Source organism: Sturnus vulgaris, chromosome 18 (genome assembly GCF_052056855.1).
Source record: "Sturnus vulgaris isolate bStuVul1 chromosome 18, bStuVul1.hap1, whole genome shotgun sequence".
Taxonomy (NCBI): domain Eukaryota; kingdom Metazoa; phylum Chordata; class Aves; order Passeriformes; family Sturnidae; genus Sturnus; species Sturnus vulgaris.
In genome coordinates, this window is record NC_142260.1 from 13,343,479 (window position 1) to 13,369,808 (window position 26,330).

The 26,330-nt window shown below is 41.0% G+C and overlaps 2 protein-coding genes and 2 long non-coding RNA genes across 7 annotated transcripts in view; 1 reads left to right on the forward strand and 3 right to left on the reverse strand.

The window, feature by feature from the left end:
• BBOX1 (gamma-butyrobetaine hydroxylase 1) overlaps positions 1-588 on the reverse strand; it is a 28,676-nt gene extending 28,088 nt beyond the window's left edge. The window contains exon 1 of the mRNA XM_014889821.2: positions 161-588. Within this exon, the coding sequence (XP_014745307.1) occupies positions 161-382 (222 nt within the window). The 5' untranslated portion in view covers positions 383-588. The remainder of the gene's footprint in view (positions 1-160) is intronic.
• LOC148221761 (uncharacterized) overlaps positions 1-3,689 on the forward strand; it is a 49,843-nt gene extending 46,154 nt beyond the window's left edge. For 3 of the 4 annotated variants that reach the window (XR_015807559.1, XR_015807560.1, XR_015807563.1), the window contains one exon: positions 179-3,689. This is a non-coding gene — a long non-coding RNA (uncharacterized LOC148221761). Of the gene's footprint in view, positions 1-101 lie in introns of all 4 variants that reach the window. The other variant, XR_015807561.1, reaches the window with a different exon arrangement.
• A 6,904-nt stretch (positions 3,690-10,593) lies between these two features.
• LOC148221763 (uncharacterized) lies at positions 10,594-25,346 on the reverse strand. Its single transcript, XR_015807446.1, has 3 exons — positions 25,292-25,346; positions 21,991-22,068; positions 10,594-11,468 (listed from the first exon to the last, which is right to left on the reverse strand). It is a non-coding gene; the product is annotated as an uncharacterized LOC148221763 (long non-coding RNA).
• FIBIN (fin bud initiation factor homolog) lies at positions 14,432-19,279 on the reverse strand. The gene has a single exon (XM_014889825.2). It carries the CDS (start codon positions 19,177-19,179, stop codon positions 18,550-18,552), a length of 630 nt encoding a protein of 209 aa, XP_014745311.1. The 5' UTR covers positions 19,180-19,279; the 3' UTR covers positions 14,432-18,549.
• Positions 25,347-26,330: the final 984 nt, after the last annotated feature.

Sequence of the window (26,330 nt, forward strand, 5' to 3'; positions counted from 1 at the left end):
AGGTGCAAAGATCTGAGTTTCCCAAATTGTCATTCTTCCTAAAAGTTTTGCAAATAAGCAAACTGTGATTCCAGTATAACCTGGAATTTTCTCGATTTTAGATTAATAAGAATTGTTGACAAGTTTCACGAGAAGGTGAATGATGATTTGTTTCAAATACCTTTTTGCCATCTGCCAGAGCAACCTGCTTCACCACGATGTTGACATCCAGATCCTCGAAGAGCAGCCTGCGCGCTCCAGCGGAGGGCAGGAAGCAGAGGGGACACTGGCAGTTGTCCCTCAGCCAGACGCAGGGGTAGCTGCTCTCGCTTCCGTCCTCCCACTTCACGCAGACGAAATGACCCTCGTCCAAAGCTTCCACCTTCCGTATGCCCGGGCTCATGCTGAGCTGCTGGGCGGCGTGCAGCACGCCGACAAGGCTGAGTGCTCCCAGGGAGTGGGATCCCGCTCCTCCGCACCAGCAGCAGGCAACACACCCGGCCTCTAGGGACTCCGGTCCTCAGCAGAGCGTGAGCCGCCCTCTGCCTTTTGTGCTCTACATCGAAAACGTCAGAGGCAGACGTCAGAGGGAACTCTGTCGTGGAGTTCCTAAAACATCACGAAGAGCAGCTTATCACTGAAGAAGTCAGTACAGTAAAAGGACAGTGTTACAATGATTCTCCCTTCCCTTCCAACTACCTAGACTTCAGGAATATTCATTATATGTTGCTTACAGAGGGTGTACTCAGACACATCTATTTAAAAATCCTTTCAATTTGATCCATCAGGTTGGCTGTCTTTTGTTGATACTTCTTCTGAGCAGAGATTATGCAACAGCCCTAAAACCTCCTCTCCCCTTGGCTGGAGTAAGAGTGTGTGCAAACCTGGTCTCAGCAAATGAGTTTGTGGGCTATGACCTCCCCTACCCTGAATCCAGCCAGAGGGGATTTTCAGGACAGATGCTGGGTCTAGCTTTCTTGTGGATATGTTCTTCTTCCTCAGCTTTGTTTACTTCTCCTTAGACCCGAGGTAACTGACAATAGTGTCACTATTATCATATCTCATGTTCCCTTACGTGGCTTAACTCACAGTCCAAAGTTCCAATCAGGAGGGATATTCAGGAAGGGGTGGGCTTTAGTGGTCACAATTTTGTTATATAGTTTTACCATAAAGGACAAGAAGTCCTTCATAACAATGTTTAAGTCCTTAGCCATAACATTTCAGTTTCTCACAAAAAGACACCTCAAAATGAATTCCACAAACCAAAAGCCAGAGCTACTACTAACCATGTTCAAAACCTAAGGCATGAAAGTACACACACCATAATCCCTGCTGTGGATATTATGGAATACAAAAGAGAATCCAGCTCCCTGCAAAGAAAAGCTTTGTAAACATGACTTTACCAACAGCAACAGAGTTCTGTGAGAGCTTCTCTCTCTTTTCACAGCCAGATCACTTTCTATAGACATACTCTTTTATTTAAACCCAGCTGCATACTGTAGTGCAGAAAGATGGTGTATCCATATCTTAGAATTAGAAAAGTTCTGGTCTAATGTTTTTCTTATTCAGATAAATTCAGGGAAGGCTTCCTGAATCAATAGTCATTACATATGTATTTTAATAGACTTTATCAATGTCAAATATTGCATATTTATTAAGTATCTCTCCTTTTTGTTCTTAAGCTCACAGGGCAAAATATTGATGCTACCAGGACAAAAGTCTCACCAGCTGTCTTTGTGCACAAAAAAAAATGTCCTGGGCTTCAGTATTTTGACTCACAAAGGCCCACTGGACTTATCAGTCCTTATTTTTCCTTTACTGCAGTTTAGAAGTAGGCTGCAGGACCCTTGGGTCTCCATTTGTTTTTATTCATTTGAGTATAGCAAAGCAGAATACTGTTTTTTTTCCCCTTTTCTTGTGTTTATGGATAGTAGTCCATTGGAATACAGTAATTACTAATCCTCACCTGCAATGCAGTACAGCTAGTTTTGTGCATACAGACTTAAACACCTTTTATCCAAAACTGTGTTTATATCCAGATTGAATATATTTTCTTTTATACAAATGTGTAAATAAATAAATAAATAAATACATGTGTGGGGGGTGGGGGTGTGTATTTCTACCATACTGCAATTTTCCTTTGAACCATGAAAATATTTATATTGCAAGACTGGCTGCAGTATCCTTCTGAGATTTCTTGGACAAAATTTTATTATGTATGGCTGAAAAATTGTGTTATGCTTTAGGGTTTAAAAAAATATAATTTCAACATGCCACAAACTTTTGCTACATTTGTGCTCGTTTCAGGAGTTCTCTGTTCAAGGTTAACAGTTTACCTGATGATAATGAATCGCATTGCCTGACACCTGGACAATGCTGAATTGTCCAGCACAAAGCATGGTATTCACATCCACATGAAATCAAGCACCTGAGCAACTGAAATGGTCGAATTTTTCAAATTATTCCACTTATGTCTCAATGTGTAAGGAATTCTAGAACAAAGCAGTCTTCTGAGCCAGCCACGCAGTTCCTCTGGGGATAGGGATGCTTTTCTCTGTGTACTAGATATAGTAGGTGCTCCTGTAGGCACCTGCTTAGGACAAGACCATGAGAACCAGAATTTGCTTTAGAATTTTAAGGCCACCAGGAAGCTCCTCCAGCTTACTAAATGGGGGAAGCAGGAGATATCCAAAGGTCTGGATATACATATTAAACCCCTAAGTATTTAATTTCAAAGTTTCTCCGTAATGTACTTCATACAAACATTATATAATCTATCCATTAGTCCACACACTGGTTTTGTACATAAATTTCTCACCTTATGTAAGTGGATTGCCTAATAATTTTAGTATTATCTATATGCTTAGTGTTTAACCTAAGCAAAGGCTCCTCTTTAGCATGGTGGTTATAACTACCTGGATTTTGTATACGGACATTCTATAAATATTTTTCTTCAAAATGTCACAAGACTGGAAAATACATTAAGCCTTTACTTTTTGAATGTCTCAAAGGGAAGATTCATCACTAAATCTGAAGCCCTATGTGAAGCTTGCCAGATTTAAAGGGCTTCTACACATCTCCTATTTTACCATCCAATTAAGAAATCTAAACTTGCTTCTAAGAGACTTCAAATACACTAGTGGAAATAGAAAATAACATTTTTTTATGTGAAACTGAGGTGAGTTTATTTTGTTTCTACACACGTCACTTAACCGGTATTTGTTCATCTGGTAATAGGTAACTTGGTCACACAAAATGCATGTCAAGCTGTAAAGAGCCAATTTCATTTAGATTTGTCTCAACACTGATTGTCAGAGATATGTGGAGGAAGGGTTGCACATGTGCCAGTTGCAGGAGGCAACTAAGATAAGATGGGATGTGGACACACACATTTAGAGAGCTAGGGAATTACAGCTTGGAAATTCTTTTCAGGCCTGGATTTCTCCTGACTCTCAGCTCCATTCCCAGGCTGACAAGCTGAATGCAGCTTCAGTTAGGGAGGAGTCTCCCAGGGTGATAACATGGTGACAAACAGAGTGGAATTCATCATAAAGATTAACACCTGGTGTCTTTCCCGTGGGACACATCCTGAGGTGCTGTCCCAAGGATGGTTTTCCCAATTGTCCAATGAGCTCCTGTCCTGTCCTAGCTGCACTAACACACTTTAAATCCGGGCTGTCTGTACAATAAATTGGCCTTTTTTCCCCAAAGAGCTCCGTGTGTGTTGCTGTCTTTTCTCTCTCTTTGCAGCACAGTAACCACAATGGGAGAAAGCCTTTTCTTTGGGGAAATTTCCTCTGCCAACCATTTCACGTCTCACATGGGACAGGCAGTCAGCAGGAGAACACCAAGGGCACTGTACCCTCCAGAGAGGTTCACTGATCAGATGGCAAAAGGTCTCCACCAATGGACTGCAGTGGAATGTTGCACTTGGCTAATGGTCTGCTGTCAGCAGGGGACTTTGGAAGGAGCCAGGGGGCATAAAATTAACTGTATCAGAAGCTATAAGGCTTTTTAGCTTTGGCTTTCTGTGTCTTGGCTTTTTGAGTCTGGGGGCCTTTTGAGTCTTGTGTTTTTAGCTTTGGCTCCAGCCTGCTGAGGTCTGCTTCTAGCCCTGACCCTAGACTGTTTTTTGTCTCTTTTGCCCTGGCCCCAGCCTGCCTTTTGGCTCTCCTGCCCTTGCTGGCCCTAGCTTGTCCTCACGTACAGTCTGCCCTTCCTCTCACTGGGCGCTTGGCAGGACACTGGCTGACCTCTGAGCCTCGTGTGTAGCTGTGTCCTGCCCTACCCGTTCTCCCGTCCCAGCAACCACCTGTCCTGCCTCCCTGTGCCCCTGACAGGTGCCCTGCCCGCTTCATCCCTGTGCTCCTGCCTGAACCACCTGTGTCCAACCCTCTGCCTGCCTCTTGATGCCTATATAACTTAGGTCAAAGGTACAAGGTGCTTATATAGCTTGAGTTATAAGATATCAATATAACCTGATATATCTGTATAACCTGATATCAATATAACCTGAATCATAGCTTTTTATACCTATATAACCTGATATAAATAACTTTCTATACAATGCAATGGTTAACATATGGTTCACTAGCTGCTTAATGCTGAATAGGGAAAACAAGAAGAAAAACACTTGTCAGGTGATAAAGGTGGATGGCTTTAGTGATAGATAAATATAGTACTAATGAGAAATTGGCAAATGTAAGGCAAATGAGCCACAAAACAAAGATTTTAGGCCGGTTAGGACCAGACAGACCAAGGAACACCGTATCTATGCATGCTACGAAGACAAAGTTGAAAAGTTCAGATGCAAAGAAGACCTTGCAAGCCTTTATCAAAGACTCCCAACGACCCTCGAATTGGGGAGGCACAAGTGCAGTGCAAAAGAACTAACAACCATAAGATCATACTACGTAAATTAATTCCTGCACGTATGTTATGGTGTTATAATGACATAGCAACATTAAGCAATACTTAGTTATAAATATACCACAGCACTTGTCAAAGCTGGGTGAGTTAGGTGGAGAAATCCCCCTCACCACCAGCGCTGCAATAGACAAATACCTGCTCTGTAGACATTGGTCTATAGGGGTTTATTTCCAGCCCATCTTTCGGGCATCACTGCGATGCAGCCCGTTGCCGGACCCCCGCTGCCATGCTGTCCGATCTGCACTCACCTCGTGTCCGGCGGCCCGGTCACGGCGGGAGCTGCGCTGCGGAGCCGCGGCCCCCGAGCGCCGGGCGGGCTCCCTGGCACGCCGCGCACACACACCCTGTGCCGCTCGACAGCGCTCGCTGACCCTCTAGTGGCAACGCCCTCCTTTCCTCTCTGTCTCCCCTTTCTCCCTAGCCATCCTTTTCCAATTTCCTGCCTCCTTTTCTGTCTTTTCTAGTCCTCTTTTGAAGGGAAACTTTTTTCGTTACCAATTAGCGGTTCTCAGATGGAATGTGATCTCATTTGAATTAATTTAATCCTAGTTATAGTTTAATCCTCAGTTTTAAAATAATTCCTCGCAGCTCCCCACAGTGGAATGCAACACAAGCAGAATCTCCTCTAAATATGTGACAGCAGGTTTTGTAAATGCTTTGGAACAAAAGATTAACCTAAAAGAAACAGACTCAACCAATCCTCACGGGCAGTTTCCAGATTTAAAAAAATAAACCATATAATAAAACTTCTGGGAGCTACTGAGGTGAGATACATGTAACTTAAATTACCATGGGAATGGCTGTAAGCCAGAGGACATCTTCACCTTTGCTTGGATGTAAGAGGCTTTTATAGCTGTGTTCAACTCACCTAACATCAGACATGTACCATCCTGACTTACATCCAAACATCAGATAGACCAGCCTCAACACTCCTAAATAACAGGCATATTCGGGTTACAGTTCAGCCAACCTTTTCAGAAACCTACTTTAGGAGGAGACAACTGAACTCTTTTTCCTCTCCACTGAGTACAGAAAGAGCCTCAGTGACTAGTTCCAACATGGACATTACACCTTGTTACTTACACTTCAGCAAGACTACTTTTCATGGCATTAATTTTATGATTCACTGATGCTTTTATTTACTGACACCCTTCACTATGAACAATTCACAAAACACTAAACTGCTGGGAGAATCACAAAGAGTGCCAGCCGTAGACTTTACTGCAACACAGAAAAAGCCTGGACTGCTGTCAGCGATGATGCTGTTCCACAAGGCTGTAGTTATTGGTGTCATCAGACAAACCTATGGTCAGTCATACAGTACTCTCTTGAAATATTTTCAGTCCTAAGAGCCAGAATCTGAAAGAGCCACTGCATCCTACAGAGAAAGAGAAAGATCTCCTTCACAGGCTGCAACAGATGCATTCGATATCTTCAGGAGAGGAAATAATTCCTCTGGATGCTTTGCAATATTAATAAAAATCACTGTATGTGGCTTTTAAAATATGGGAATCTACCTGGTTCACGGCCCCAAACGTATTCAGCTCTTTCATTTATGACTACTTATTGAAGTAAATGAACTTTGTAACTCCATACCACCACTGTTAATTAGGAGAGAATTGAGCACTCAAGCTTCAGTACTATTCAGTTTGCTGGTTTTGTAAGAGGAAGCATGAAAATTACTATAGCAAAAAGATTTCCTTCGTGGTAAAATTAAGCATTTACTATTTAAATACGCTGTAGTATTTGCATTAGACTTCTGTTTCTGTCTTCACTGTAAAGCAATACTTTGGGTTACTCACCTGCCAAGAGAAATCCTATAACGATAAAAAGACTGTTATTTTCCTTGAGTTATTCATATCATAGTGTCACTGTTAAAATGAAAACTCATTTCAGAGTGACTAAAAATATTTGCTACAAAATGCCTTCTAAATGTTATGTTACTTAAGATACACAAATTTAATAGATCTGCAAGTCTAGCTTTTGTCCCATACACACAGCACCAGGCCAGAACCTTCTCCTTTCAGGAGGATTTTTTCTGATTTGCATGAGTGGAGTGGTAAGAGTATTCTGGGTTAAGTTCTGCAGAGGCCACCCAGCTGTCTTCACTGGTCTACTTCAATAAAGCATTTCACAACAACCGGATTTGTCACTACTTGTACTACAGTGCTCAAGCTTCCTAGATGGGACCTGTGTGCCAGGTGATTGTCAGGCAACACAGTCCTCTCTTTCTCAGTGGCACCATGCAAGACAACATCTAGTCTCTCTGTCCCGGGTCTAATGGCAGTGAGGACACAAAAGAATCAGACATAGAAGCTCTAACTCCATCACTAGTGCAATAGGGGAAAATAGGAAATCAGAGTTTGGTACTGGGATCGAGACCTATTGGGTATGCAGAAACAATGCCTGTAAGTGGATGCTTCTTAAAGGATGGTTTGCTTGCTGTTTCCAAGCAATATTAATGCATCCCTTTAGGGTACTTCGGCAAAATCCACAGTAAGAGTTAGGTCCAAGAGAACATTTTCCATCCAGGAAATGCAGGATGATCTGCAATACACCCCTTTGATTTCAGAAAGCAAAAAATTATGGTTCACGCCATGCCCCATGTGCACTACCTTGTCCTGTGAGTTTATATAAACAAGTTAAATAGATTATTAGAAGTGGCAAATGATACTATTTAAGTATTAAATAGCACATCCTTTGAGCTCCAACAAACAGGAATGGTGGCTCTACAGAACTGCATGGTTAGATTATCTGCTTGCTAGCCAAGAAGGAACATGTCTTATTATAGGATAGGGATGTTGCACTTACATCAATAATGGGTTTGAAGTCCAACAGCCAGGAATCACCTCAATAGAAAGAGCAGTTGAAGAGTAGCACAAATAAGAAAATTCTTCTTGGTGGGATTGGCTTACTTCATGGCTACCAAATTGGAGACTGCTACAAAATGCATTTATGGCAGTCATTGTAATCATTGCAGCATGTGTACCTGCTTGAATTATGATCCAATGTTGTAGTTGTCACACTTTGTGCTGGAAAATGAAGCACTGAGACCTGCCTAAAAGAGACACGTCTCAAGAAAATGGGGGACTTGACAGCTTGATGGACAACAGACATTTTCAGTTCCCCTCGAAGCTGTGAAATAGAGCTTAAAGACTAACTAGCAAAATAGATACAAGAATGTAAAAGTCGACACCAAGGATTTTAAACCTAGCTGGAATCACTAGATAAGCAGATAATGAGGAACACAGTTGACTTTTGTGGCAAAGCCATATAGAAAAAACCAATGGCGCATGCCCTAAGAGAAGTTCAAGGTGAGGTCATCTGCAACACCAGGAGCACTCAGTGTGTATGCCCACCAGAGACCGCACAGACGACCCTGTAGGACCACAAGAGGACCCCTAGCAAGAGGGGGATGCATGCAAATTAGTTCTAGGAAAAGTGGTGTTTTTGTATTAGCTAGAAGTACATTGTAATCAATACATATGATCATGATGGACTAAATAACTTCTTGTAAAGTTTCATGACATAGCTGATTAGGGAGGTATCTTCTGAGTATGTTCAGCACACTGAGAATAAAGAATGCCTGCTTTCTAATGCTTCAAATTGTGCTTAAAAGTTTGTTTTCCAGCTGAAATTACCCCTGGCCTAGATACAGCACGTCTAGTGCCTCTGGTTGCAAGGCTAGATTATATCACCTTGTATTACAGCGTGCCAATGTCTGCAGGAAAACACTTGTCTGATGCTGTTACCTCACAAGCAAAGCAGCAAATATGCCACGTAAAGGCAGAAAGCCTTTATGTGTACCCACATTACTTCATGGCTGCACAGCACTGTGTGTGAAGGGTCAGCGCAGACATTGCAGAAGGGTCCCGGCTCAGGAGCCAGGCCGCGGCCTGCCGGCGCTCCGGCACCAGCCTTCGGCCTCCGCTCTGAGCGCAATGAGGGCGGACGGCGAGGGAGATGCTTGTACGGGCTGCAGGCAGACATGGTTCCAGCGGAGCATGCGCAAGCCCGTCCCTCAGGGGTGGAGCGGGCGAGAGGCCCCGGCCGGCACAGCGCCTGTGACCGCCGCTCCCCGCGCCCCCCACCCGCTCCCCTGCAGCTCCGCGGTGCTGCCGCCGCTCCCCGCGCTCCACCCGCTCCCCGGTGCTGGCGGCGCTCCCGGCGCTCCCGGCCTCGGGCTTGGCTCCGCTCACCCGGGCGCCCGGCTGCCCCGCGGCGCGGCGGAGCAGAGCCCGGCTCAGCTGAGCTGCGCCGGCCCAGGCCCGGGCCTGGGTAAGGCTGGTGGCGGGGGCTCATACGCCCGTCCTGCTGCACTGGGAATTTGTCCCCTTTTTGAGTTAAGGGGGATCTTTTATGCATTATTTATTACCTGAGGAACACACCGAAGAGTAGGGCTTTGTTATCCTTGTTATCAGCACACTGACTTTGCAGTTACAGATGGATTTGAGAAGGCATTAGACCTGGATTTGGGCATGAAGGGTAGAAAACTGCTCATTTCCTGTGTTTAACAAACCTTCCCCAACCACTTCAGGCTCCCCGGACGGAGAAGGAGGGTGGTGGTGGTGTGTGGAAAGAAGAAAATAACCTGGGGTTTTAAATACCGGATGTAATCTACAGTAAACATGGTCAAAGGGAGATGATCTTTTATGAACAAGGTTGAATAGGCCTATGGTCAAACGGAGTCTGTGCTGTGGCACAAAAGATCCCTGCTTCTTCAGATGGAGCCACTTTTTTCTGCACCCTCCAAATTAATGGGGCAGATTTGTAGTAGACCAGCAGCACCAGGACAGTCATCATCCCCCCAGGCTTTGCACTGGTGAGGCCACACCTCCAATCTTGTGTTTAGTTTGGGGTCCCTCACAATATGAAAGATACTGAGGTGTTCAAGCATGTCCAGAGAAGGGAATGGAGCTAATAAAGGGGCTGGAGCACAACTATGATGACAACCAGGGAGGGAGCTGGGGGGCTCAGCCTGGAGAATAGGAGATTTGGGAGGGATGGTATCACTCTCTAAAACCACCTGAAAGAGATTGCAGTCAGCTGGCAGTCAGTCTCTTCTCTCATGTAATAAGCAATAGGACAAGAGAAAATGGCCTCAAATTCTGCTAGGGGAGGTTTAGATTGAATATTATGAAAACATCTTTTAACAAAAGTGTAGTCAAGCATTGGAACTAAGGCTGCTAAGAGAAGTAGTGGAATCACCAGCCCTGGAGATGTTTAAAAGCCAAGCCATACATAGATCTGGCTTAGCAGTGGGCTGAGCAGTGTTGGGTTAACAGTTAACTCAATGATGGTAGAGGTATTTTCCAATCTAAATGATTCTATGACTCTCTGAGATGATTTTACTGCTAAACAAGTCTTCTGAGTAGTAAGTTTCAGGCAAGTGAGCTTCTTGGGAACAAATTTTAAAACAACATTAATATACCCTCATTGTTTCATGCCTGATATCTTCTGACAGGAAAAAATATTAATGACATTTATTTGATCAGTGTGTTTCTTGTGGTTGAACGGAGGGAGTTCTGTAGTTCTGTAGTTGAGGGCAATGGCAGAACATTGCACCAACAGTTTTCAGCTGGAGTGGCCCATGTTGATCTTCAAGTTTTCAGTTTTTATTGCAGTACAATCCCCACCTTCTTCAGTATGCATGAACTGGTGGCATAACGTCCATGAAAGAAGAGGAAAAAGAAAAGGAAAACCTTTATTTGTCTCCAGATGGAAAGCTTTTCCCAGCTGTGCAAGGGGCACCTGCTCCATGAGACACTCAGTGGCCATATTGTGATCTGCAAAGCATCCAGAAAATATTGGTGCATCAGTGTATCCAATAAAGGGAAAGCCTTAACACCAATTTTGTCTAATCAGCATTTTTCAAAGACAGTAAAACATTCACAGAGATGGAAAGTTGGCTAGTTGGGTGGGAACAAATACATGGAAAAAGTGAAAATATTCAATGACTCTTCAGAAATATTTTGGCAGTTAAAAAGACTGCAACTAATAGGAAATGAAGTATTTATGTTGGTAATTATAATTTAACATCTTCAATAAAAAACAACCTTCACATGCCAAGGCAGTTCTAGTAATGTATGGAGTTGGTCACACTATTTTAAGGGAAAGAGTAGTAGTAATTAATTGCTTCCAAATTAGGCCCCAAATCCATTTTTTCAGCTTGTTTTCATATTCTTGCCTTGTTTCTTTTTCTGTTTTCTCTGTGGAATACATACGTTTTTGGTTTTCATGGCTGTCTTCTGTTTTTTAAAATAACTTTTTGTAAGAACTACTATATGCTTCCTGCCTCGCTATTTAAATACATTATTTGAAACAGGAGCTTGAACATTCTAAATTATTTTCAAGGTTTGATAGACTGGATGTCTGGCAGATAGTCAGGTTCCTTTAATAAATACTGTTTACAAATGGCTTTATTTATTTATTCCAGAGGTTTTGTAACTCTTTATTGTCTTTATTGGAAGATAATAAAGATAATTATTTACCTGCAGGTATTTTATATGAAGTACATACCTTATTCTTTGTCTCAGTGATTAGTCTCCAAGTAGTAACTCCTAGAAAAGAGGAGAATGAACATTTTGCCTACGCTGAATGTAGATTATTTCTTGAGAATCCACATTTCACCTTCCTGACTTATGCTGTTGACTTTGTAACATAGTACCTTAACGCTAGGTTTCTCAATTATTTTTGCTTCTTTTCTTTTAGAAAAAGTACACATTAAGTACATAATGGGTGAAAGAAAATATTTGATATTGTATGCATTTATAATTTGTTTTGTTTTTATTAAATGGAGGAAAAAAAAGACTAAATTTGGTTCAAGTGTCTAAATAATACAATTATAGACTTTTAATGAGTGAAATCTGTTATTAACATAAGCTACATAAAGCATACATAAAAATCCCAGTCAAGCTGGAAAAAAAAGAACCAAAAGTAATTTAGTTTGGACCTTAGGAAGAAAAGTTGTACATATAACAAGAATAGAGATTTCTTTTTCCCCAGTCAAAAGGGGAAAATACTGAAGCATGAGGGTGTAAAAAGTCTCATTTGGTAACAGGAGCACTCCAAAGTGTTTGCAAGGCTGGATGTCTATTTTTACAAAGAGTGCTATACAATATACAAGTGGAAAAAGATCCTATCCAAGTGGAGTAAAACCAAAATGCCTTTAAGATGACGTAACAGCAAACTCTAAATCATTAATGCTGTGCTTGTATTTGTTGTGTTTCTGTAAAAGAAAGAATTTTATAAGAGGCATATCAGAATATATAATGAAAATCTTGACCTACAACATATTTATGTCCCTTTTTAGTGTCTCAACATATTTTTGCTTAATCCTGTACTGCAAGATCAGTTCACTAATTCTCCTTGGGCTTTACTCTGTCACCATCATTTTTGCAGGGATGTACTGTGGGGGTTTGCCACATGTCTCCATATGACTTTGCAGAAGGTTACTGCCACATAAATATCAGTTTGGCAGCAATTAGGTAACAGACATTGCAAAATTTTAAGTCACAGGGTAACATACAAAGAGCAAACAACTTAGGAAACAAACTCTGCTTGCTACCCTGACATGACAGTAAAAGACTACAACCTAGACCAGTATTCCCAGTGGAGTTACACATAACCAACAATGACAATGTTTTCCTGGTTCTGTGAGCTGGAGCTCTGCACACATGCTAAGAGAGATAAAAGCAGCAACTTAGAGCAGGCCTGAGATAGATGTGCAGTGGAGTGGGGCAGCTAAGAAATGTAGAGGAATTACTGTTAAAGTCAGTGAGATCTGCAAGTAAATAAATACCATGCAGCCTGCATACGGTTGTGGAATGACATGCAATGGAAAAGTGATTTGGATAGGAACTATAAATCAATATATAAGTAGCATAAGGGGATGCCTGCCTTTTTGAAAAACCTAACTGACAAAGAAATATAAATGTTAGAAATGAAAAGTGGACGTGGCTGCAAATTAGCTTCTAGGGTAAAAGAGCACATGGTGAACTTCAGTTCATTCCTCATGTACATGGTCAGATTAATTCCTCTGCAAAAAAAAAATGTAAGTGAGGTTTACCTCCTGTTCATTCACTCTTTTTTTCTAGGGTTACTCTTCTGAAATTAGAGAGTATGTGAGGTATTATTTAAAGTCACAAATCTAATAGCATCTTAATTTATATGCAGATCATTATGAATTAGCTTGCGTTTTGTTGTACCTCTGTTTGAATCCTGAGTAAAAAGTGCATTACTTTAATACAAATCTCAGATGGATTACATTAAATTAGAAACAAAATCATATTAATTAAAAAAGGACAAAGCCTGCTACTGAGAAAAATTGACTGCTCTTCATTAACCAAGCAGCTGTCCACACAGAAAGTGTAAAGGAAATAATTCTTTATCACCGAAAATGGCATAACAAGGTCTTAGATAAATTCAGCTGAGAAACTAGAAGTCCACTGAATAATTTTCATGGATCAAAACCCAACACTAAACTGATAATAATAGTCATATTATTTTTGAGAAGAGATAACAAAGTAGACAGATAAAACCATCTTGCAGTTTGGAGTGTGTCCAAATTTTTAGTATAAATAATGGTATTTGCACTATATACCAAATATATAACACCAAACTATTAGTATTAATAACAGTAAATCTCTATTATAACACTAAAATTACTCTATGTTGGTAACTCCCGTCACAGAGAAAAATTTGCAGTGGAAAATGTATGGAAAATATGATGCAAGTACATAGCTTTTTTGGTCATCGTGCTTTCACAATATTCACATTATCCACTTCACTGGATAATGAACCAACCTTCTCTAATAACGTTTCTCCCCCCCCCCGTCCCAAAAAAGAAAGTTTAGACATGAACAATGATTGCTATACAGACGGTTTCTAAGCTCTCACAAGGGGTGTACACAGTCTAAGGAAGGTTGTCATCTGAGAAAATATGATACTCTTGGCATTGTCTTTTCTTATGAAAGAATGTTAATGGCATGCTGGAGACTGCCAGCAGTACCTCCCCAAGGTAAGGTAGTTTTCAAGGAGGAAAGACTCTACACAGACATGAATGACTCTGTCCAAGCCACATCATTAAAAATGTAATGGTTATGGAGACCATATGTTTTTCTTGTTACAGAAATAGTCATTAAATTCTGCCTTTTCCAGTTATAAATTGATCTTGTAGGCAGGATGACAATTCAATGAACAAAATAAGCATTTTTAGTCTTTTTTTACATGTGTTCTTCTGAACATATGAACACGTATGTTCATAACAGCTTTTAAAAGAAGCATGTAGCACAGTCAGGGCTTTTTTGCCAGTTTCACATATTTTAGGAATGAAATATAGACCCACAAATTGAACAATTTTTTGCTAATGGCTTACCAGAAAAAAAATCTAGGTAATAAAAAACCAAATTTCCAAATGAACTGCAAGTAAAAATACATTTTAAAAGACAGAAAAATTACAGACTTTGAACCCACAGGCTTACTTCAGGAATAGTGTCTGTGAAATGCACTTCACTCACAACACTTCACTGTTAGCTGAAAACTTCTTTAATCATCACAAAATTGATATTCAAGAAGCATGCACAAGAAACTGGTAAAGTAACATGAAGACCATCTAAATAAACAGCCACACCTACAGTAACAGACACATCCAAGAGAATTTCTCCACAAAATGCACATTTCCTAGACAAGATTATAACCAGAGCTCTGTAGCTCACAAGGTTGTTTCTAGTGACTAAGCCAAGTATTTTTTGCTGATGAGCTTTACGTCTTGCCAAACTGCATCTAAGTACCTGACAACCTATAGGAGCAACAATTCAGCTTCAGACAATTCATACACCCCAGCTTGGCACACAGAGGGTTTTTTAAAGGCTCACCAAGTTTTTGAAAGCTTCACTTGACTTCTCTGTGAGGATGGTCCTGGGTAAGTCAGCCTGTGGAACTGGAAATTGCAATTTTGAAATCCAGTTTGCACACTCTCCTCTGAATTCTCAGCCATTAACTTGGCATAAGGAAAGTACACTTTTCTATCTCAAGCTCTTGTTAATGGTTTTGTGCATGCTCTGAGCTTCTTCTGTTTTGTGTATCAGTGGATGTGAGATTGTCCACATCAGACCACAGCCTTCAAAAGTGAGCTACCTGGAGAAAAGTGCAGGTGAGTCCCTTAGAGCCTTGTTTGACTCTAATCATAGAATTCTTTGAGTAGGAAGGGATCTTAAAGATCATCTCATTCCAATCCACCTGCCATGGGTAGAGATACTCTCCACTAGACCAGGTTGCTCAGAGCTCCATCTAGCCTGGCCTTGAAAACTTTCAAGGATGGATCATCCACACCTTCTCTGAGCAACCTGTTCCTCTTGATGAAAAAACTCAAGTAAGCTCTCTATGACTGTTCCAGCTGCAGCATGTTTATTTTTCAGAAAATAGTCTTTTGCTCTTCAGTGCCACCAACTCTTTAATAAATTCAGAAATAATACATATATTGATAACCATCAGAATACAACAAAAAATACCATTGTCCGCTCAATTTTAGCTCAAACTTCTGCATTCTGAAAAAGAAAAAATAATCTAGTACCAATGCAATATTTTAACATAACAGAAGGACATAGTGGGGATGATTGCTGCTACAATCATCCTTTTAAAGCGCTCTGCTTAAAAATGATTACCAAATTTACAATGATAAAAGAGCTTTTACTATTTAAAATAGGCTGTATGAAGATCCAGATCCAGGGGATCTTCATACCTTCCAAACAAATAAGTTTTATCAGATAAAAAGAAAAAGTAGGACATTTATAAGATTGCAAAGAGTATTGCAATATAGTTTTCACAGTTTTTAAAGAAAAAAATTGAATTTAAAACTTTAAACTGCTGAACATCACTAAGCACTCAGTTCTTGCAGGCAGCTCTATAAAAACCATTTAATTATCAGATCTGACTTAAAAATTATACATTTAATGTATACATTTGCTTAGATCAGCCAAAATTATGTAAGTCAAACTCTAGTAGATTTAAATGTCCTAAAAGATGTTTGCATTGGCTTCATCAAATCCACATGATTGACCATTTTTATTAAATGTGTGCACTTACACATAAACCAGACTCAGATATCTTAATTTTCTCCTTGAAAGGACCATTTAAAGCCATCCAAAATCAAAGCTACTGAAACGAAATCAGAATTCTGTCATATTTCAAATATAAACATGTTTATATTTTACTGAAGCATAAAAGTGTGTCAAAAATTCATATTTATCATATGAAACATTAGTGTGGATTGTAAAGTATCACAGTCTTGTTTCACTAGATTACAATTTACAGGGCATTGAGTGAAATGAGTTATACTGTAAATACCCACACATCTCTTGCTTTGAAAAGTAAGCATTCTGTAAACATTTACTCTTTTGGTATGCTGCATACACTGGAATAGTTTCAACTTGACCAAACATTTGCTACTGCAAATAGAATAGTCAAGCTGCTTAAAGCATGTTCAGGAAGCTGTGTTTTACAGTACTAATATATTTCTATTAGGATTTGAATACTGCTCTCATAAAGCTAAAAAAATAGCATGGTCATGCCATTTTTGTTTATTTACTGATATTTAAAATTCATATTAGAGCAAATGACTCAAAGTGGGTAAACAGAGACTGAAACTTCTTTAAGAAGCTTCTGGGCACAAATGGAACTGCATGACATCCTCAGGGGAGACTGGTCTCAGGTACTTCTGGAGCTTGGTCCAGACCAGAATTGCTATTATGTTTTGCTAAGGCAGTGAGCACACGAGACACAGTGACTTGGCTCACTCTTGTGTTGTGCCATCCATCCCTAGTGACAAGGAAAGTATCACAAATAAATTAATTTTTAATTTACTTTCTTAATTTTTAATATACCTTCTAACTTGAGAACAGAAAATAACACTGAGTGGTTCCACCAGAGTCAACCAAAAAAATGTCTCTTTTTTTTAGCAAATCTTTAAAGATGCTGAGGACTTAAAAATGCAAAGTGACATCTCAAGTATCTTGCTAGTTCGCTACATTTCACTGCCTTCAGCAAAATGAGCTATCTGGTTCTGTAAGCACGTACCCTCCTGAGACTTTCCTGGTGCCTTCAGCACCCTAGTCCAAGCTGACTTATGTTGACCCACTGCACTTTTGAGTAACTTACCCACTCAATGGTTTGCAGACTGAAGTATAACTAAATGGGAGCACGGTTTACAAGAACAGACCTCAAAAGTACATCAGCTTCTCTTCCAGTGCCACGAGTGCTTAAAAACTCAAAAAAGTCTGCCCTAAAAGCCCTTTTGTGTTGTTACTTTTAATGAAACTTGCTTACCTCATGAGTCTGTAAATTTATTGTTTTTACTAAAAAGCAAGTTGTTTCACTTGGCAGGGGCTACAAACTTTCAAATTTTTGCTGAAAAGACACATTTCAACTGAATGTTTTAAAATCAAGAGCATCTTGGAAACTAATAACAAAAATGTACTTTAACACTGTTTTCAAATATTTATTACAACACCCTTTTCATTGAAACAGGTATGCCTGCGGTATCTGTAACCTAATAACCACATTACCCCAAACTGTCAGTTAAATAGCAAGGAGTATAAAAACCCAAATAATCTCCACTCTCCTTCCCACCAGCCACTTTTGCTATTGTCTAGGACCACAAAGTTTTATTAATAACTCATCTAGCAAAATAATAACTTAGCTAGTAAAAGTCACCAACAAGAAAAGTCAATGTGCTTGCATAGACAAAACCTTTTTGTCTGCTTTAGAAACAGGCTCCTGGCTCTCAAATCTGGGATCCAAAACTCTAATCACCACTAGGGCTCATTCTTTTTGCTATAAAAATCTCCACCAACATTCTCAGGATCTGACATAAACCTTTTTGGCTGCTTCTTAGGGTTATGATAGCTTAGAGTCACAGATAAGCAAGCCTGGAAGTACAAATCCTGCCAGAATAGTTCCCATCTTTCCAAACACAAATGAGAATCACAGCTTTATGTAGTGGAACAATGTTTAACGAGCATATAATACATATAATTGGAAAGGAAGTTAATAGAGGGCCAGAGGTTTCATCCTGAAGGACTAACAACAAAAGCAATTTAAGTATTTGCTACATAGGAATCTGGAAGGAGCTAGCCAGCACCTCACGTCAACTATACTTACGGTAGGTGAGCCACAGCAGAACAGGTGATACAAAAACAAACAGCAGGGAATCAGAGATGAGAAAGCTTACTTCATTTTGCAACCAAAGATGAATGATACAACAGAGGGTAGATTTTTGAGTATGGGATATTAACTTAAACATACCTCGAACCTCCTGGTTTATAGAATTGTGCTATTTGTTTAGAAGGTAAAATAAATAAGGTTTTACCATGAAGAATAGTGTATTTTGTTTGAGTTACTATCCCTGTAAGTGTTCAAAACTGTGGCACTTCTCAACATGGTTTAGTGGGCGTGGTGGTATTCAGTCAAAGGTAGGACTTGATCTCGGAGGTCTTTTCCCAAATTAATCTAGGGTTTGTCCAAGGACGTGCTCCTTCCAGGCAGACGTCAGAGCTGTGCCTTCCGGGACACCGGCAGTAGGACTGGGGGTCTCTTTTGAAGCCGGTGGGGGGTCCGGGTTCAGCTGGGGCGGGGGCTCCGGTCTCAGGCGCGGAGATAATCATTCTTGAGGCGACTGAGGCGGGCGCCGTGGCTGCGCACGGTCAGAGCTAGCAGGTCGTACTTGTCGCGCAGCCCGCTGGAGACGTGGCGGGTCTCGCGGAGCAGGGCGCGGGCGTGCAGCAGCAGCCCCAGGAAGCTGTCGCCCAGACGGGATTCCTCCCGGCCGCCCTGCTCCTGCCCCTGACGGAATTTGCCCTCCAGCTCGCTCAGCGAGCGGTCCGAGCTGGAGTAGGCATCGCTGATCTGGGCGGACTCGCGGCGCAGGTAGGCACCGTAGCTCTCCTCCCCGTCCAGGTCGTAGGAGATACTCTTGCCGATGCCTTCCAGCACCCGGCCCGCGTCCTCCACCTGCCTCCCCAGCACCGTCAGCTCCTCTCGCAGGCTGAGCCCACCGCCCGCCGCCGCCGCCGCCGCGCCGCACCGCCGCTGCTCGCTCACCCGGAACAGCAGCTGGCACCGCTCGGGGTCGTCGTTCTCCTCGTAGTCCCCATCGGGGACGAAGTAGTGGTGCAGGCTCCCGTTGGACATTTCAGGGTACAGCGGGCCCTCGAAGTACCCGCGGCAGATGCTGCAGAGCCAGAACAGCCACACCAGGCGCAGAGGGACCGGCATGGTGCGGCCGACGGGCAGCCTAGGGCCGCATGGGTCTCCCTGGTGCCGCCTCTGCCGTGCTGGGCTCCGCTGCGGGCCGTCCCGGCCGGCTACGGCAGCACGGCCGGAGAGCTGGCGGCGCTCTGGAGCCGGCCGCGCCGCGCCGCTCCTAAAAGCCGTCAGCCCCGCCGAGGGGGAAGCGGCCCCCGCGCCGCGCCAGGCAGGGCCGGGCCGGGCCGCCCCCCGCTCCCGGCACCGGCCACAGGGCCCCGGAGCACCGCCCCCCAAAGCCCCGCATCGCCCCCGCGGGGCTGCCAGACGCGGCGAGGGAGGGAGGGGTATGCGTTCACCTTTCTCCTCTTAATAAAGAAAACCCCCTAAACCTGGCGTTACTCAGCTCTGCTCTTCTTCCCGTTAGAAATGACTGCTTTGCTAACAGCCTGATCTATACCGCAGCTCAAAGGCAGGGCTTCGGACAGAGGGACTTCTCAAAATTGCTCAGGCCACACAGCTTGTCATTGATAAATAACTGGGATGGGAAAAAGATGCAGGATCGAGTATATATATATAGTGTAAACAATAAACCTTGATAGCATAAGATGGGAAAATGAAACACAAAATTTGTTCTAAACAAAATGTCTGATGAGTTCAAGGAAAACCTCATTACAGTACATCCTACAGGGCTGGCTTCCTAAGAAGTGTTTCTTTTTCATGAAGCAATATTTTGGGTGAATCTAGTAGCAGAATTGTGCATGTAACTTTTCGAAATATGTCTTTACCATTTTTGAGTTGTTAAATCAAGGTGAGATTACAAAAAGAAAGGGTCTGTAAAGTTACCAACTCCTTTCACATAAGTTTTCCTCTTTCATAGAAAAATCACCACCTAGCAAAGATTATACCAAATCCTGCAGTCATCCAGAGTTAAAACTCCTGCTGCTGTTTGTGGGAGATTTCCATGCAACAATATTTATATTGCCTCTATAAAGTAAGTACTTTAACTATCATCTTGACACTTTCTGCATGTTGTAAATAACTATGGTTCTTACAGTTGATTTAGTTGGGAAAATAAGCCAGACACTTGAGATGTATCTCTGCTTTTTTCACTATTATTCTGGGCACTGTAGATTAAAGGCTTATGGGACTCAGGGGCTTTTGAGTCTATCATGACTTATGCTATCATCATTTTAGACACTTAGAATTCAAACACAGTCTTGAGCTCTTTCCCTCACATCAGCTTCATTCTGTAATCACAAGCTATCCTGTCTCTAGGCACATGTGAAGCAAATAGCTGCTGTAAAACTAGCTGCTTATCTCGATTTCAAGTGCACTGAGCTCCACAAGCTGCTCCCTTCTTTGCTGACTGTTTCTTGAGAGGATTCAGGGAGCCAGCTATTTCCATGTGTCTGGTAGGTTCCTGGGAGCTCAGTGATGGACTTAACTACATAGCTAGGCCCTTTAATGTAAGACACATAGCTACTGAGTGCAAGGTGTCACTTCCGTGTGGCCTTTAATACTTGATTATAACCTGCGTTATCAGAGTGCCTAGGTATTGACTTCAGAGCCTACTGAAGTACTTTACATAAGTGCAGATGGTCATAAGACTAACACCTAGAGACAAAAGCAAAAAATAAACCAACCTGTCAGACAACCAACAAAAACTAGCCAGAGACAGCAAGAGTAATAATTTTGAAGCCTGCACTTACTGAATTGATTTAATGTAGTCTCTGCAAGTTCTGGAGTCACAAACACAGACACCTCAAGATGAGAAATATTTGCAACGTCTAGGCAGCTTCTCTGTCCAGGCAACTTTCTGTTGAGAAGCCAGGCCAGACGAGCTATTGTAACAGAGGCACTCCACTAATTTGGAAACATAATAAATTTGTAATTAAGTTCACAAAACACTCATATAAATATGTTGGATTAGGCTAAGGTACTATGCTTCAGCTTTCTATAAAACGTTTAAAGCTTTTTCAACTGGGACTGTTTGGTATTTCTCCTTGGTCTAAGTTAGCCAACAGGGGCTTCTTGAAACAACTATATTCCCAGGATGTTCTTGTTTCACCTAATATTTTGTCTGGATTCCTGTTCTTTGCTGATGACAGTACATTGTCTCCATCCATTTCCACACAAGGTGGTATTACTAACAGTCAGCTGATTTGGTTGGTACTTGGATTGTAGTGGACTCCACTTTTGATGTCTCCTCAAGTACTGCACTGTAAATCACTCAGCTATAGCTTTGTGAGCACGGTTATGACTTCACCAGTGCCACAGAGGGTAAAAAATCCCCTAGCTTAGTAAATATTTTGTCTTTTTGTACTAAGAGGTATATACTGTTCTCTGCTGCAGCTGCTGTCTGCCACTGCTGCTTTCAATTGGGCACACGTTATCCAAGTTTAATTTAAATTTTATATCCAAATAATCTTATCCCAATGGAAAGCTGACTTGGAATGTCTACTTTTGAAGGAAGTCTGCAATTCGGGATCTGCAGCCTTAGTGACTCAGTGGGCATAGGTTTGGTAAAAACTGGAATTTGATGAAAGATACAGCCTGATACAAGGCAATACCTATTATGGGTCAGGATTACAAAGCAACAGAATTCTAAGTTTTAACTGAAAAGCATCAAACAGTGGAAAAGATGAAGGGTCACACTGACAGAACAAGACTGTGAATGAGTAGCCATTATTCATTCCAAAATCACATCTAAAAGACAAAAGTCTTAAGACTGCAATTAGATAATCTGAATACATTTAAACTGTCCAGGAAACCATGTGCATACTAATGAAAATCAGGTTATTTTTTTTCTGAAAGACATGCACTGAAAGTAACAATTACCTTTATCTATCAAGACTTGAGTTGAAGGGTCTGAAATTTTCATCACAGTTAACAGCAACAAGAACACCACAGCAAAGGCTGAAGTAAAAACATAAAAATCAGTCAGTGTAGAACTTCGTAAAGTAATTTCTGGCAATAGCTGGAAGTTCAGAGGGCAATAAAACTGAAGGAAAACAGAAGGGAATTTTTCAGGAATACCAGAAACCTGGGGTGCAGAGAGCCAGGAAAGAGAACAAGTCATTTTTCTACTGAATGTTGCATTTTCTGCTGGGAGTCCCTAGGGATAGTTGTATGACATCAGATATCTGGGGAGCTTTTGGGATGCATCCAAGAAACAGATCTTCCTTGTGGCATGCTCCCATGAAGACCCTCATTTAAATCCTGGCATTGTCAAAAGACTGGTTGATTTCAGTATTTTATCCTCCATGCCTGCTCAAGCATTTAAAAATTCCTTCTGTATAAATGAGGAAAAAGTACAGGAAAAAAAAAGCTAATGTTGTTACTGAACAACATTAGTTTGAAATAATATAAAGAACTGTAGAATTTACTCTGCATAACCTGCTAATGCAGCACCAAAATCAGCTTTCAGCCCAGAAATTGCCTATAAACTGATGGCAAATGCACAGCTCAGCACTGGATTTCAGGTGACAGTTGTATACATCTTCTTCTGCAAACTATGCTTCATCTTTGCTTTTTGGCTCACATGTAGTTCTATTTCTGTTGTAGATCATGGCAAGCTTTGTAACATCAGAATGTTTCAAATGTAAATGGCCATTTATTTGGAGAACAGAAATATGTTATATGGTCCTAAAGGCCCCACAGGCTTTAGAGTATAAATGTTTTCTGACTACTGGCTTCTGTTTTCCTGCTATGAACTGTGCTATGGCTTTATATAAAAATTTGTGTAAACAAAGTCTTGTTTGAAAACGAGACTAAAAACTATGTGTATGGAATTTCTAATTGGAGGGTGCAGTGCTAAATGCTCAAATGGCATCAAGTGAGGGGGGGGTGTGAAATAGTCCATGAAAGAGTAATGCCAGGGGTTTTTGTAGGAAAATTGCCATAAGAACATACCAGAAATTCTGTAGAGTGGAAGAAAAAAGGTTTGGGAAATTAAGCTTTTGTAATGCGTTTAGTATTCATTCAGTGTAACTTTGCAATACAGCAGAAATTCAGGATCAGTATGCCGAAGGAGAAACCATACTGACTATTCCAGGAAGAGAAACATGTCTGGTCCTGTCATGCATGTCAGAAGCACTGAAATTTTGAATTTCTCAGAAAGGCGTATTTAATTCAGAAGTGGAACAGCTGACCAACAGATATCTCAAAAGCAAATTTTTAGAGAAAACAACTTTATCATTAGCTTATTTAAGCTAACTGATTCTGATAACCCTTTTCTCCTTCACAAACTTCAGGCTGAAACCACATCTGTGTCTGGGCACAGAATCCTCTGAGCCCATTAGCACTAGCCTGTCTTAGATAAGCAGTACAGAAAACCAAATTCAAAAAACACAAGAGCTAGAGAAAGATTGGGTATAAGGCTGAATGTGAATACAACTAATGGAAAAGGTCTGTCAGGCTATTTGTCTCAGAAGAGTTTGTGATTTAATATTGAGTCTCCTTCAGCTTTAGCCAACACCAAAATAATCTTGGCCTTGGCAAAAAAATATGGAAAAAGGTTTTACCAAAGCCCATCTCTGTAATGGGTGCTGATTTACTTTATGGAAATATAATTTTCTTAAAGTAGAAAACAGGCTATGCTCAGTTTACTTTTATAAAGGGAAGTGATGCATCTGGATGCTTCTTAAGAAGGGAAAAGGTTAAAAGAGAGTTGAAGCAGGAGAAATATATACTAGTAATTCAGTAGTGCAGTTTCTGCCTGTTGATGAAAAACCTTGAACCCTAAAAGAAATATTGCTAGCATCTCTTCAGCAAGATTCCTGAAGTGGAAATAATAACACTTTCTCAGTGGAAATGAAAACACTTAAAAAACTTCATTGCTGGCCAGCACATGAAGTTTTCCAATTACTGAAAAGATGGTTAGTTACAGAGACAGCATATCATGCTTTTAACATGTTGATTTGATTTTCAGTCCTTTCAGTGTTATTTTTAATCTTCTCTGTAAGCATGAAAAGGCTGCATGTGGAAACACATACTTTGCAATTGTTACAGAAACACAGTTCACTAATCATTCATAAAAAATGCTTTCTCCTTCCATCTAACCTCTTAGGAGTAAAATAAGGCTTTTCTTTTTCCTTCTCTCCCTGTCTCACAAATAGAGAAAGCTTACAATCTGACATGTCCTTCTCAGGCAGGGGTAGAAAATAATTTAAATAAAAGCCTTGGAAGAAATCTAGAAGAGTCTGGTGAGGAAATGCTGATGTCATCTCCAATGGGATTAATCCGTTTTTACAGTTTCTCAGGACCTGTGATCTAATGTATTCATTTGAGGCAGGGTCTTGAGAATATACATTTTCTGAAAGCTGGATTTCACCAGGTCTGTTCTTTAGGTCAATTGCCCAACAATTTAAACACACTAAAGAATTTCCAATTTTACCACCTTTATAAGGATGGTATTTTCTGATTTATACATGCAAACTTATATATTAAGATCAGGCATGAATTTCTGAATAAAAGCTAGATCCTGACACATTTCTATTGTGTGCATAGTCATCAAATTTCCTCTTCTCACTAATCTTTTAAAGTATTTGCTCGTGAATTTGAAGGGGGGGCCTACCTATTTAGGCTAACCAACTGCATGTAGTTTTATTAAATGTGTCTCCACAGAGGATTTGCCTTCCTGCCTGAGGTAAAACTGAAATACATGTAACAGTATCCTCTGTGTAGATAAAAGTAAGATGAGGTGGAAAATATAAAAAAAAATCGGATTTACCTAGTTTAATCTCCTCTCAGCCATACATTTCCAATTGTAGCATAAAAAGAATAAATCTCCTCATGCTTCTATAGTAAAATTCACTTGTATTTACAGATCTATTTTTTAGGAGTTGAAAAATATCCTTTTTGTATCTTAACACATTCACTCAGATTTTTATTTAGTTGTTTTTAACAGTGTAATAAATGTAAAACTAGTCAGACATTGTGTGTGAGCAGCATAAACCCAGACATATGGTTTCAATTCAAATATACCAAAATCTCTGTGTTAAAAAAAACCAAAACCACCAACCAAAAAAAAACCCACAAAAAAAAACCAACCCAAAAAACCAAACAAAAAAACAACGTTCCCTTTAATAAACATTTTTATAAAATTCTACTTGAAAAAGCAGGTGAAGAAATTACTTACAGTCAGCTGTATATTTATTTTTGTGCAGCCATGGTTGACTATTCCACAAGTTTTTAATGACTCAGTCCACACAGAGCACTCATTCAGCAGCCTGAACAGTGCATTATTCTTCCATGCTTGAGGCTGGTGCAGAATGTCAATATGGAATTTATACCTCCTACTACAATTTATGACTTTTATTTGGAATGGCATGGCTTAAGAATTGGCATTCAAGGTTATTTCCTTGTGGCTCTGCAGATCCTTCTGCAGAGGATGCAGTGGATGCTGGTGAAATTTGCCTCTGCAGCTTGACCAGGAGCCCCAGCAGGATTGTTTGCCCTGACTTGGAAGTACAGTGTATGGGGTTCTTTTCAAAGCTGCAGGAACATGACTTGCCTGCTTCCATATTTATGGTCAAGAAGCAAAGACCTCTGAATGGCTTTAAAGTTTGGGGGCTAGTTTAGGCTTAGGACTTAGTTTAGATTTAGAAAATATTACAGCTCTTCCAGCTTGGTTGCCTTGGATGAGAAAACCCCATTTGGTGCCACTCACAGCCTCTGAACATCGTGTTTGGTCTAACACACCAGTTTGTTTGGGTTCTTTAGTCGCACTGTAGTTTATGGTCCCAGAGATTGTGCCTGCTGGACAATCTGTGCAAACTTTCCCTAGGCAGTGTCTTTTCTGGGTGCTGGAAAGTCTGAGGCAGCAGTGCTGTAGTACCTTGTCAAATTTGTAAGGGTTTTCCTCAAGATTAGATAGGTGATGCCTGAGTGTCAATATGCAAAAGGATGCCCAAACCCACAGAAGCACACAGAAAAGCAGATTCTCTCTAGTAACAGAATAAATGCTTGTTTCACATCAAGCAAGTTTGGAGGCATTTAAACAATTCCCTATTTCAGACCCCTAAGCAGGTTCAGCAAAACCAAAGCAATGCTGTAACAAATGTTTGAAATTAAAGAGGGTATATTCAAAAAGAAGAAGTATCTGGAAGGCAGGACAGGACAGCCTATCCTCTCCACAAGAGTAGCCCAGAGTAAACCTCGGTGGGTTAAGTGGCTGC

What these genes read in the sequence shown, in the direction of transcription:
- FIBIN (XM_014889825.2), bottom strand. Translation starts at nt 19,179, where the DNA reads ATGCCGGTCCCTCTGCGCCTGGTGTGGCTGTTCTGGCTCTGCAGCATC.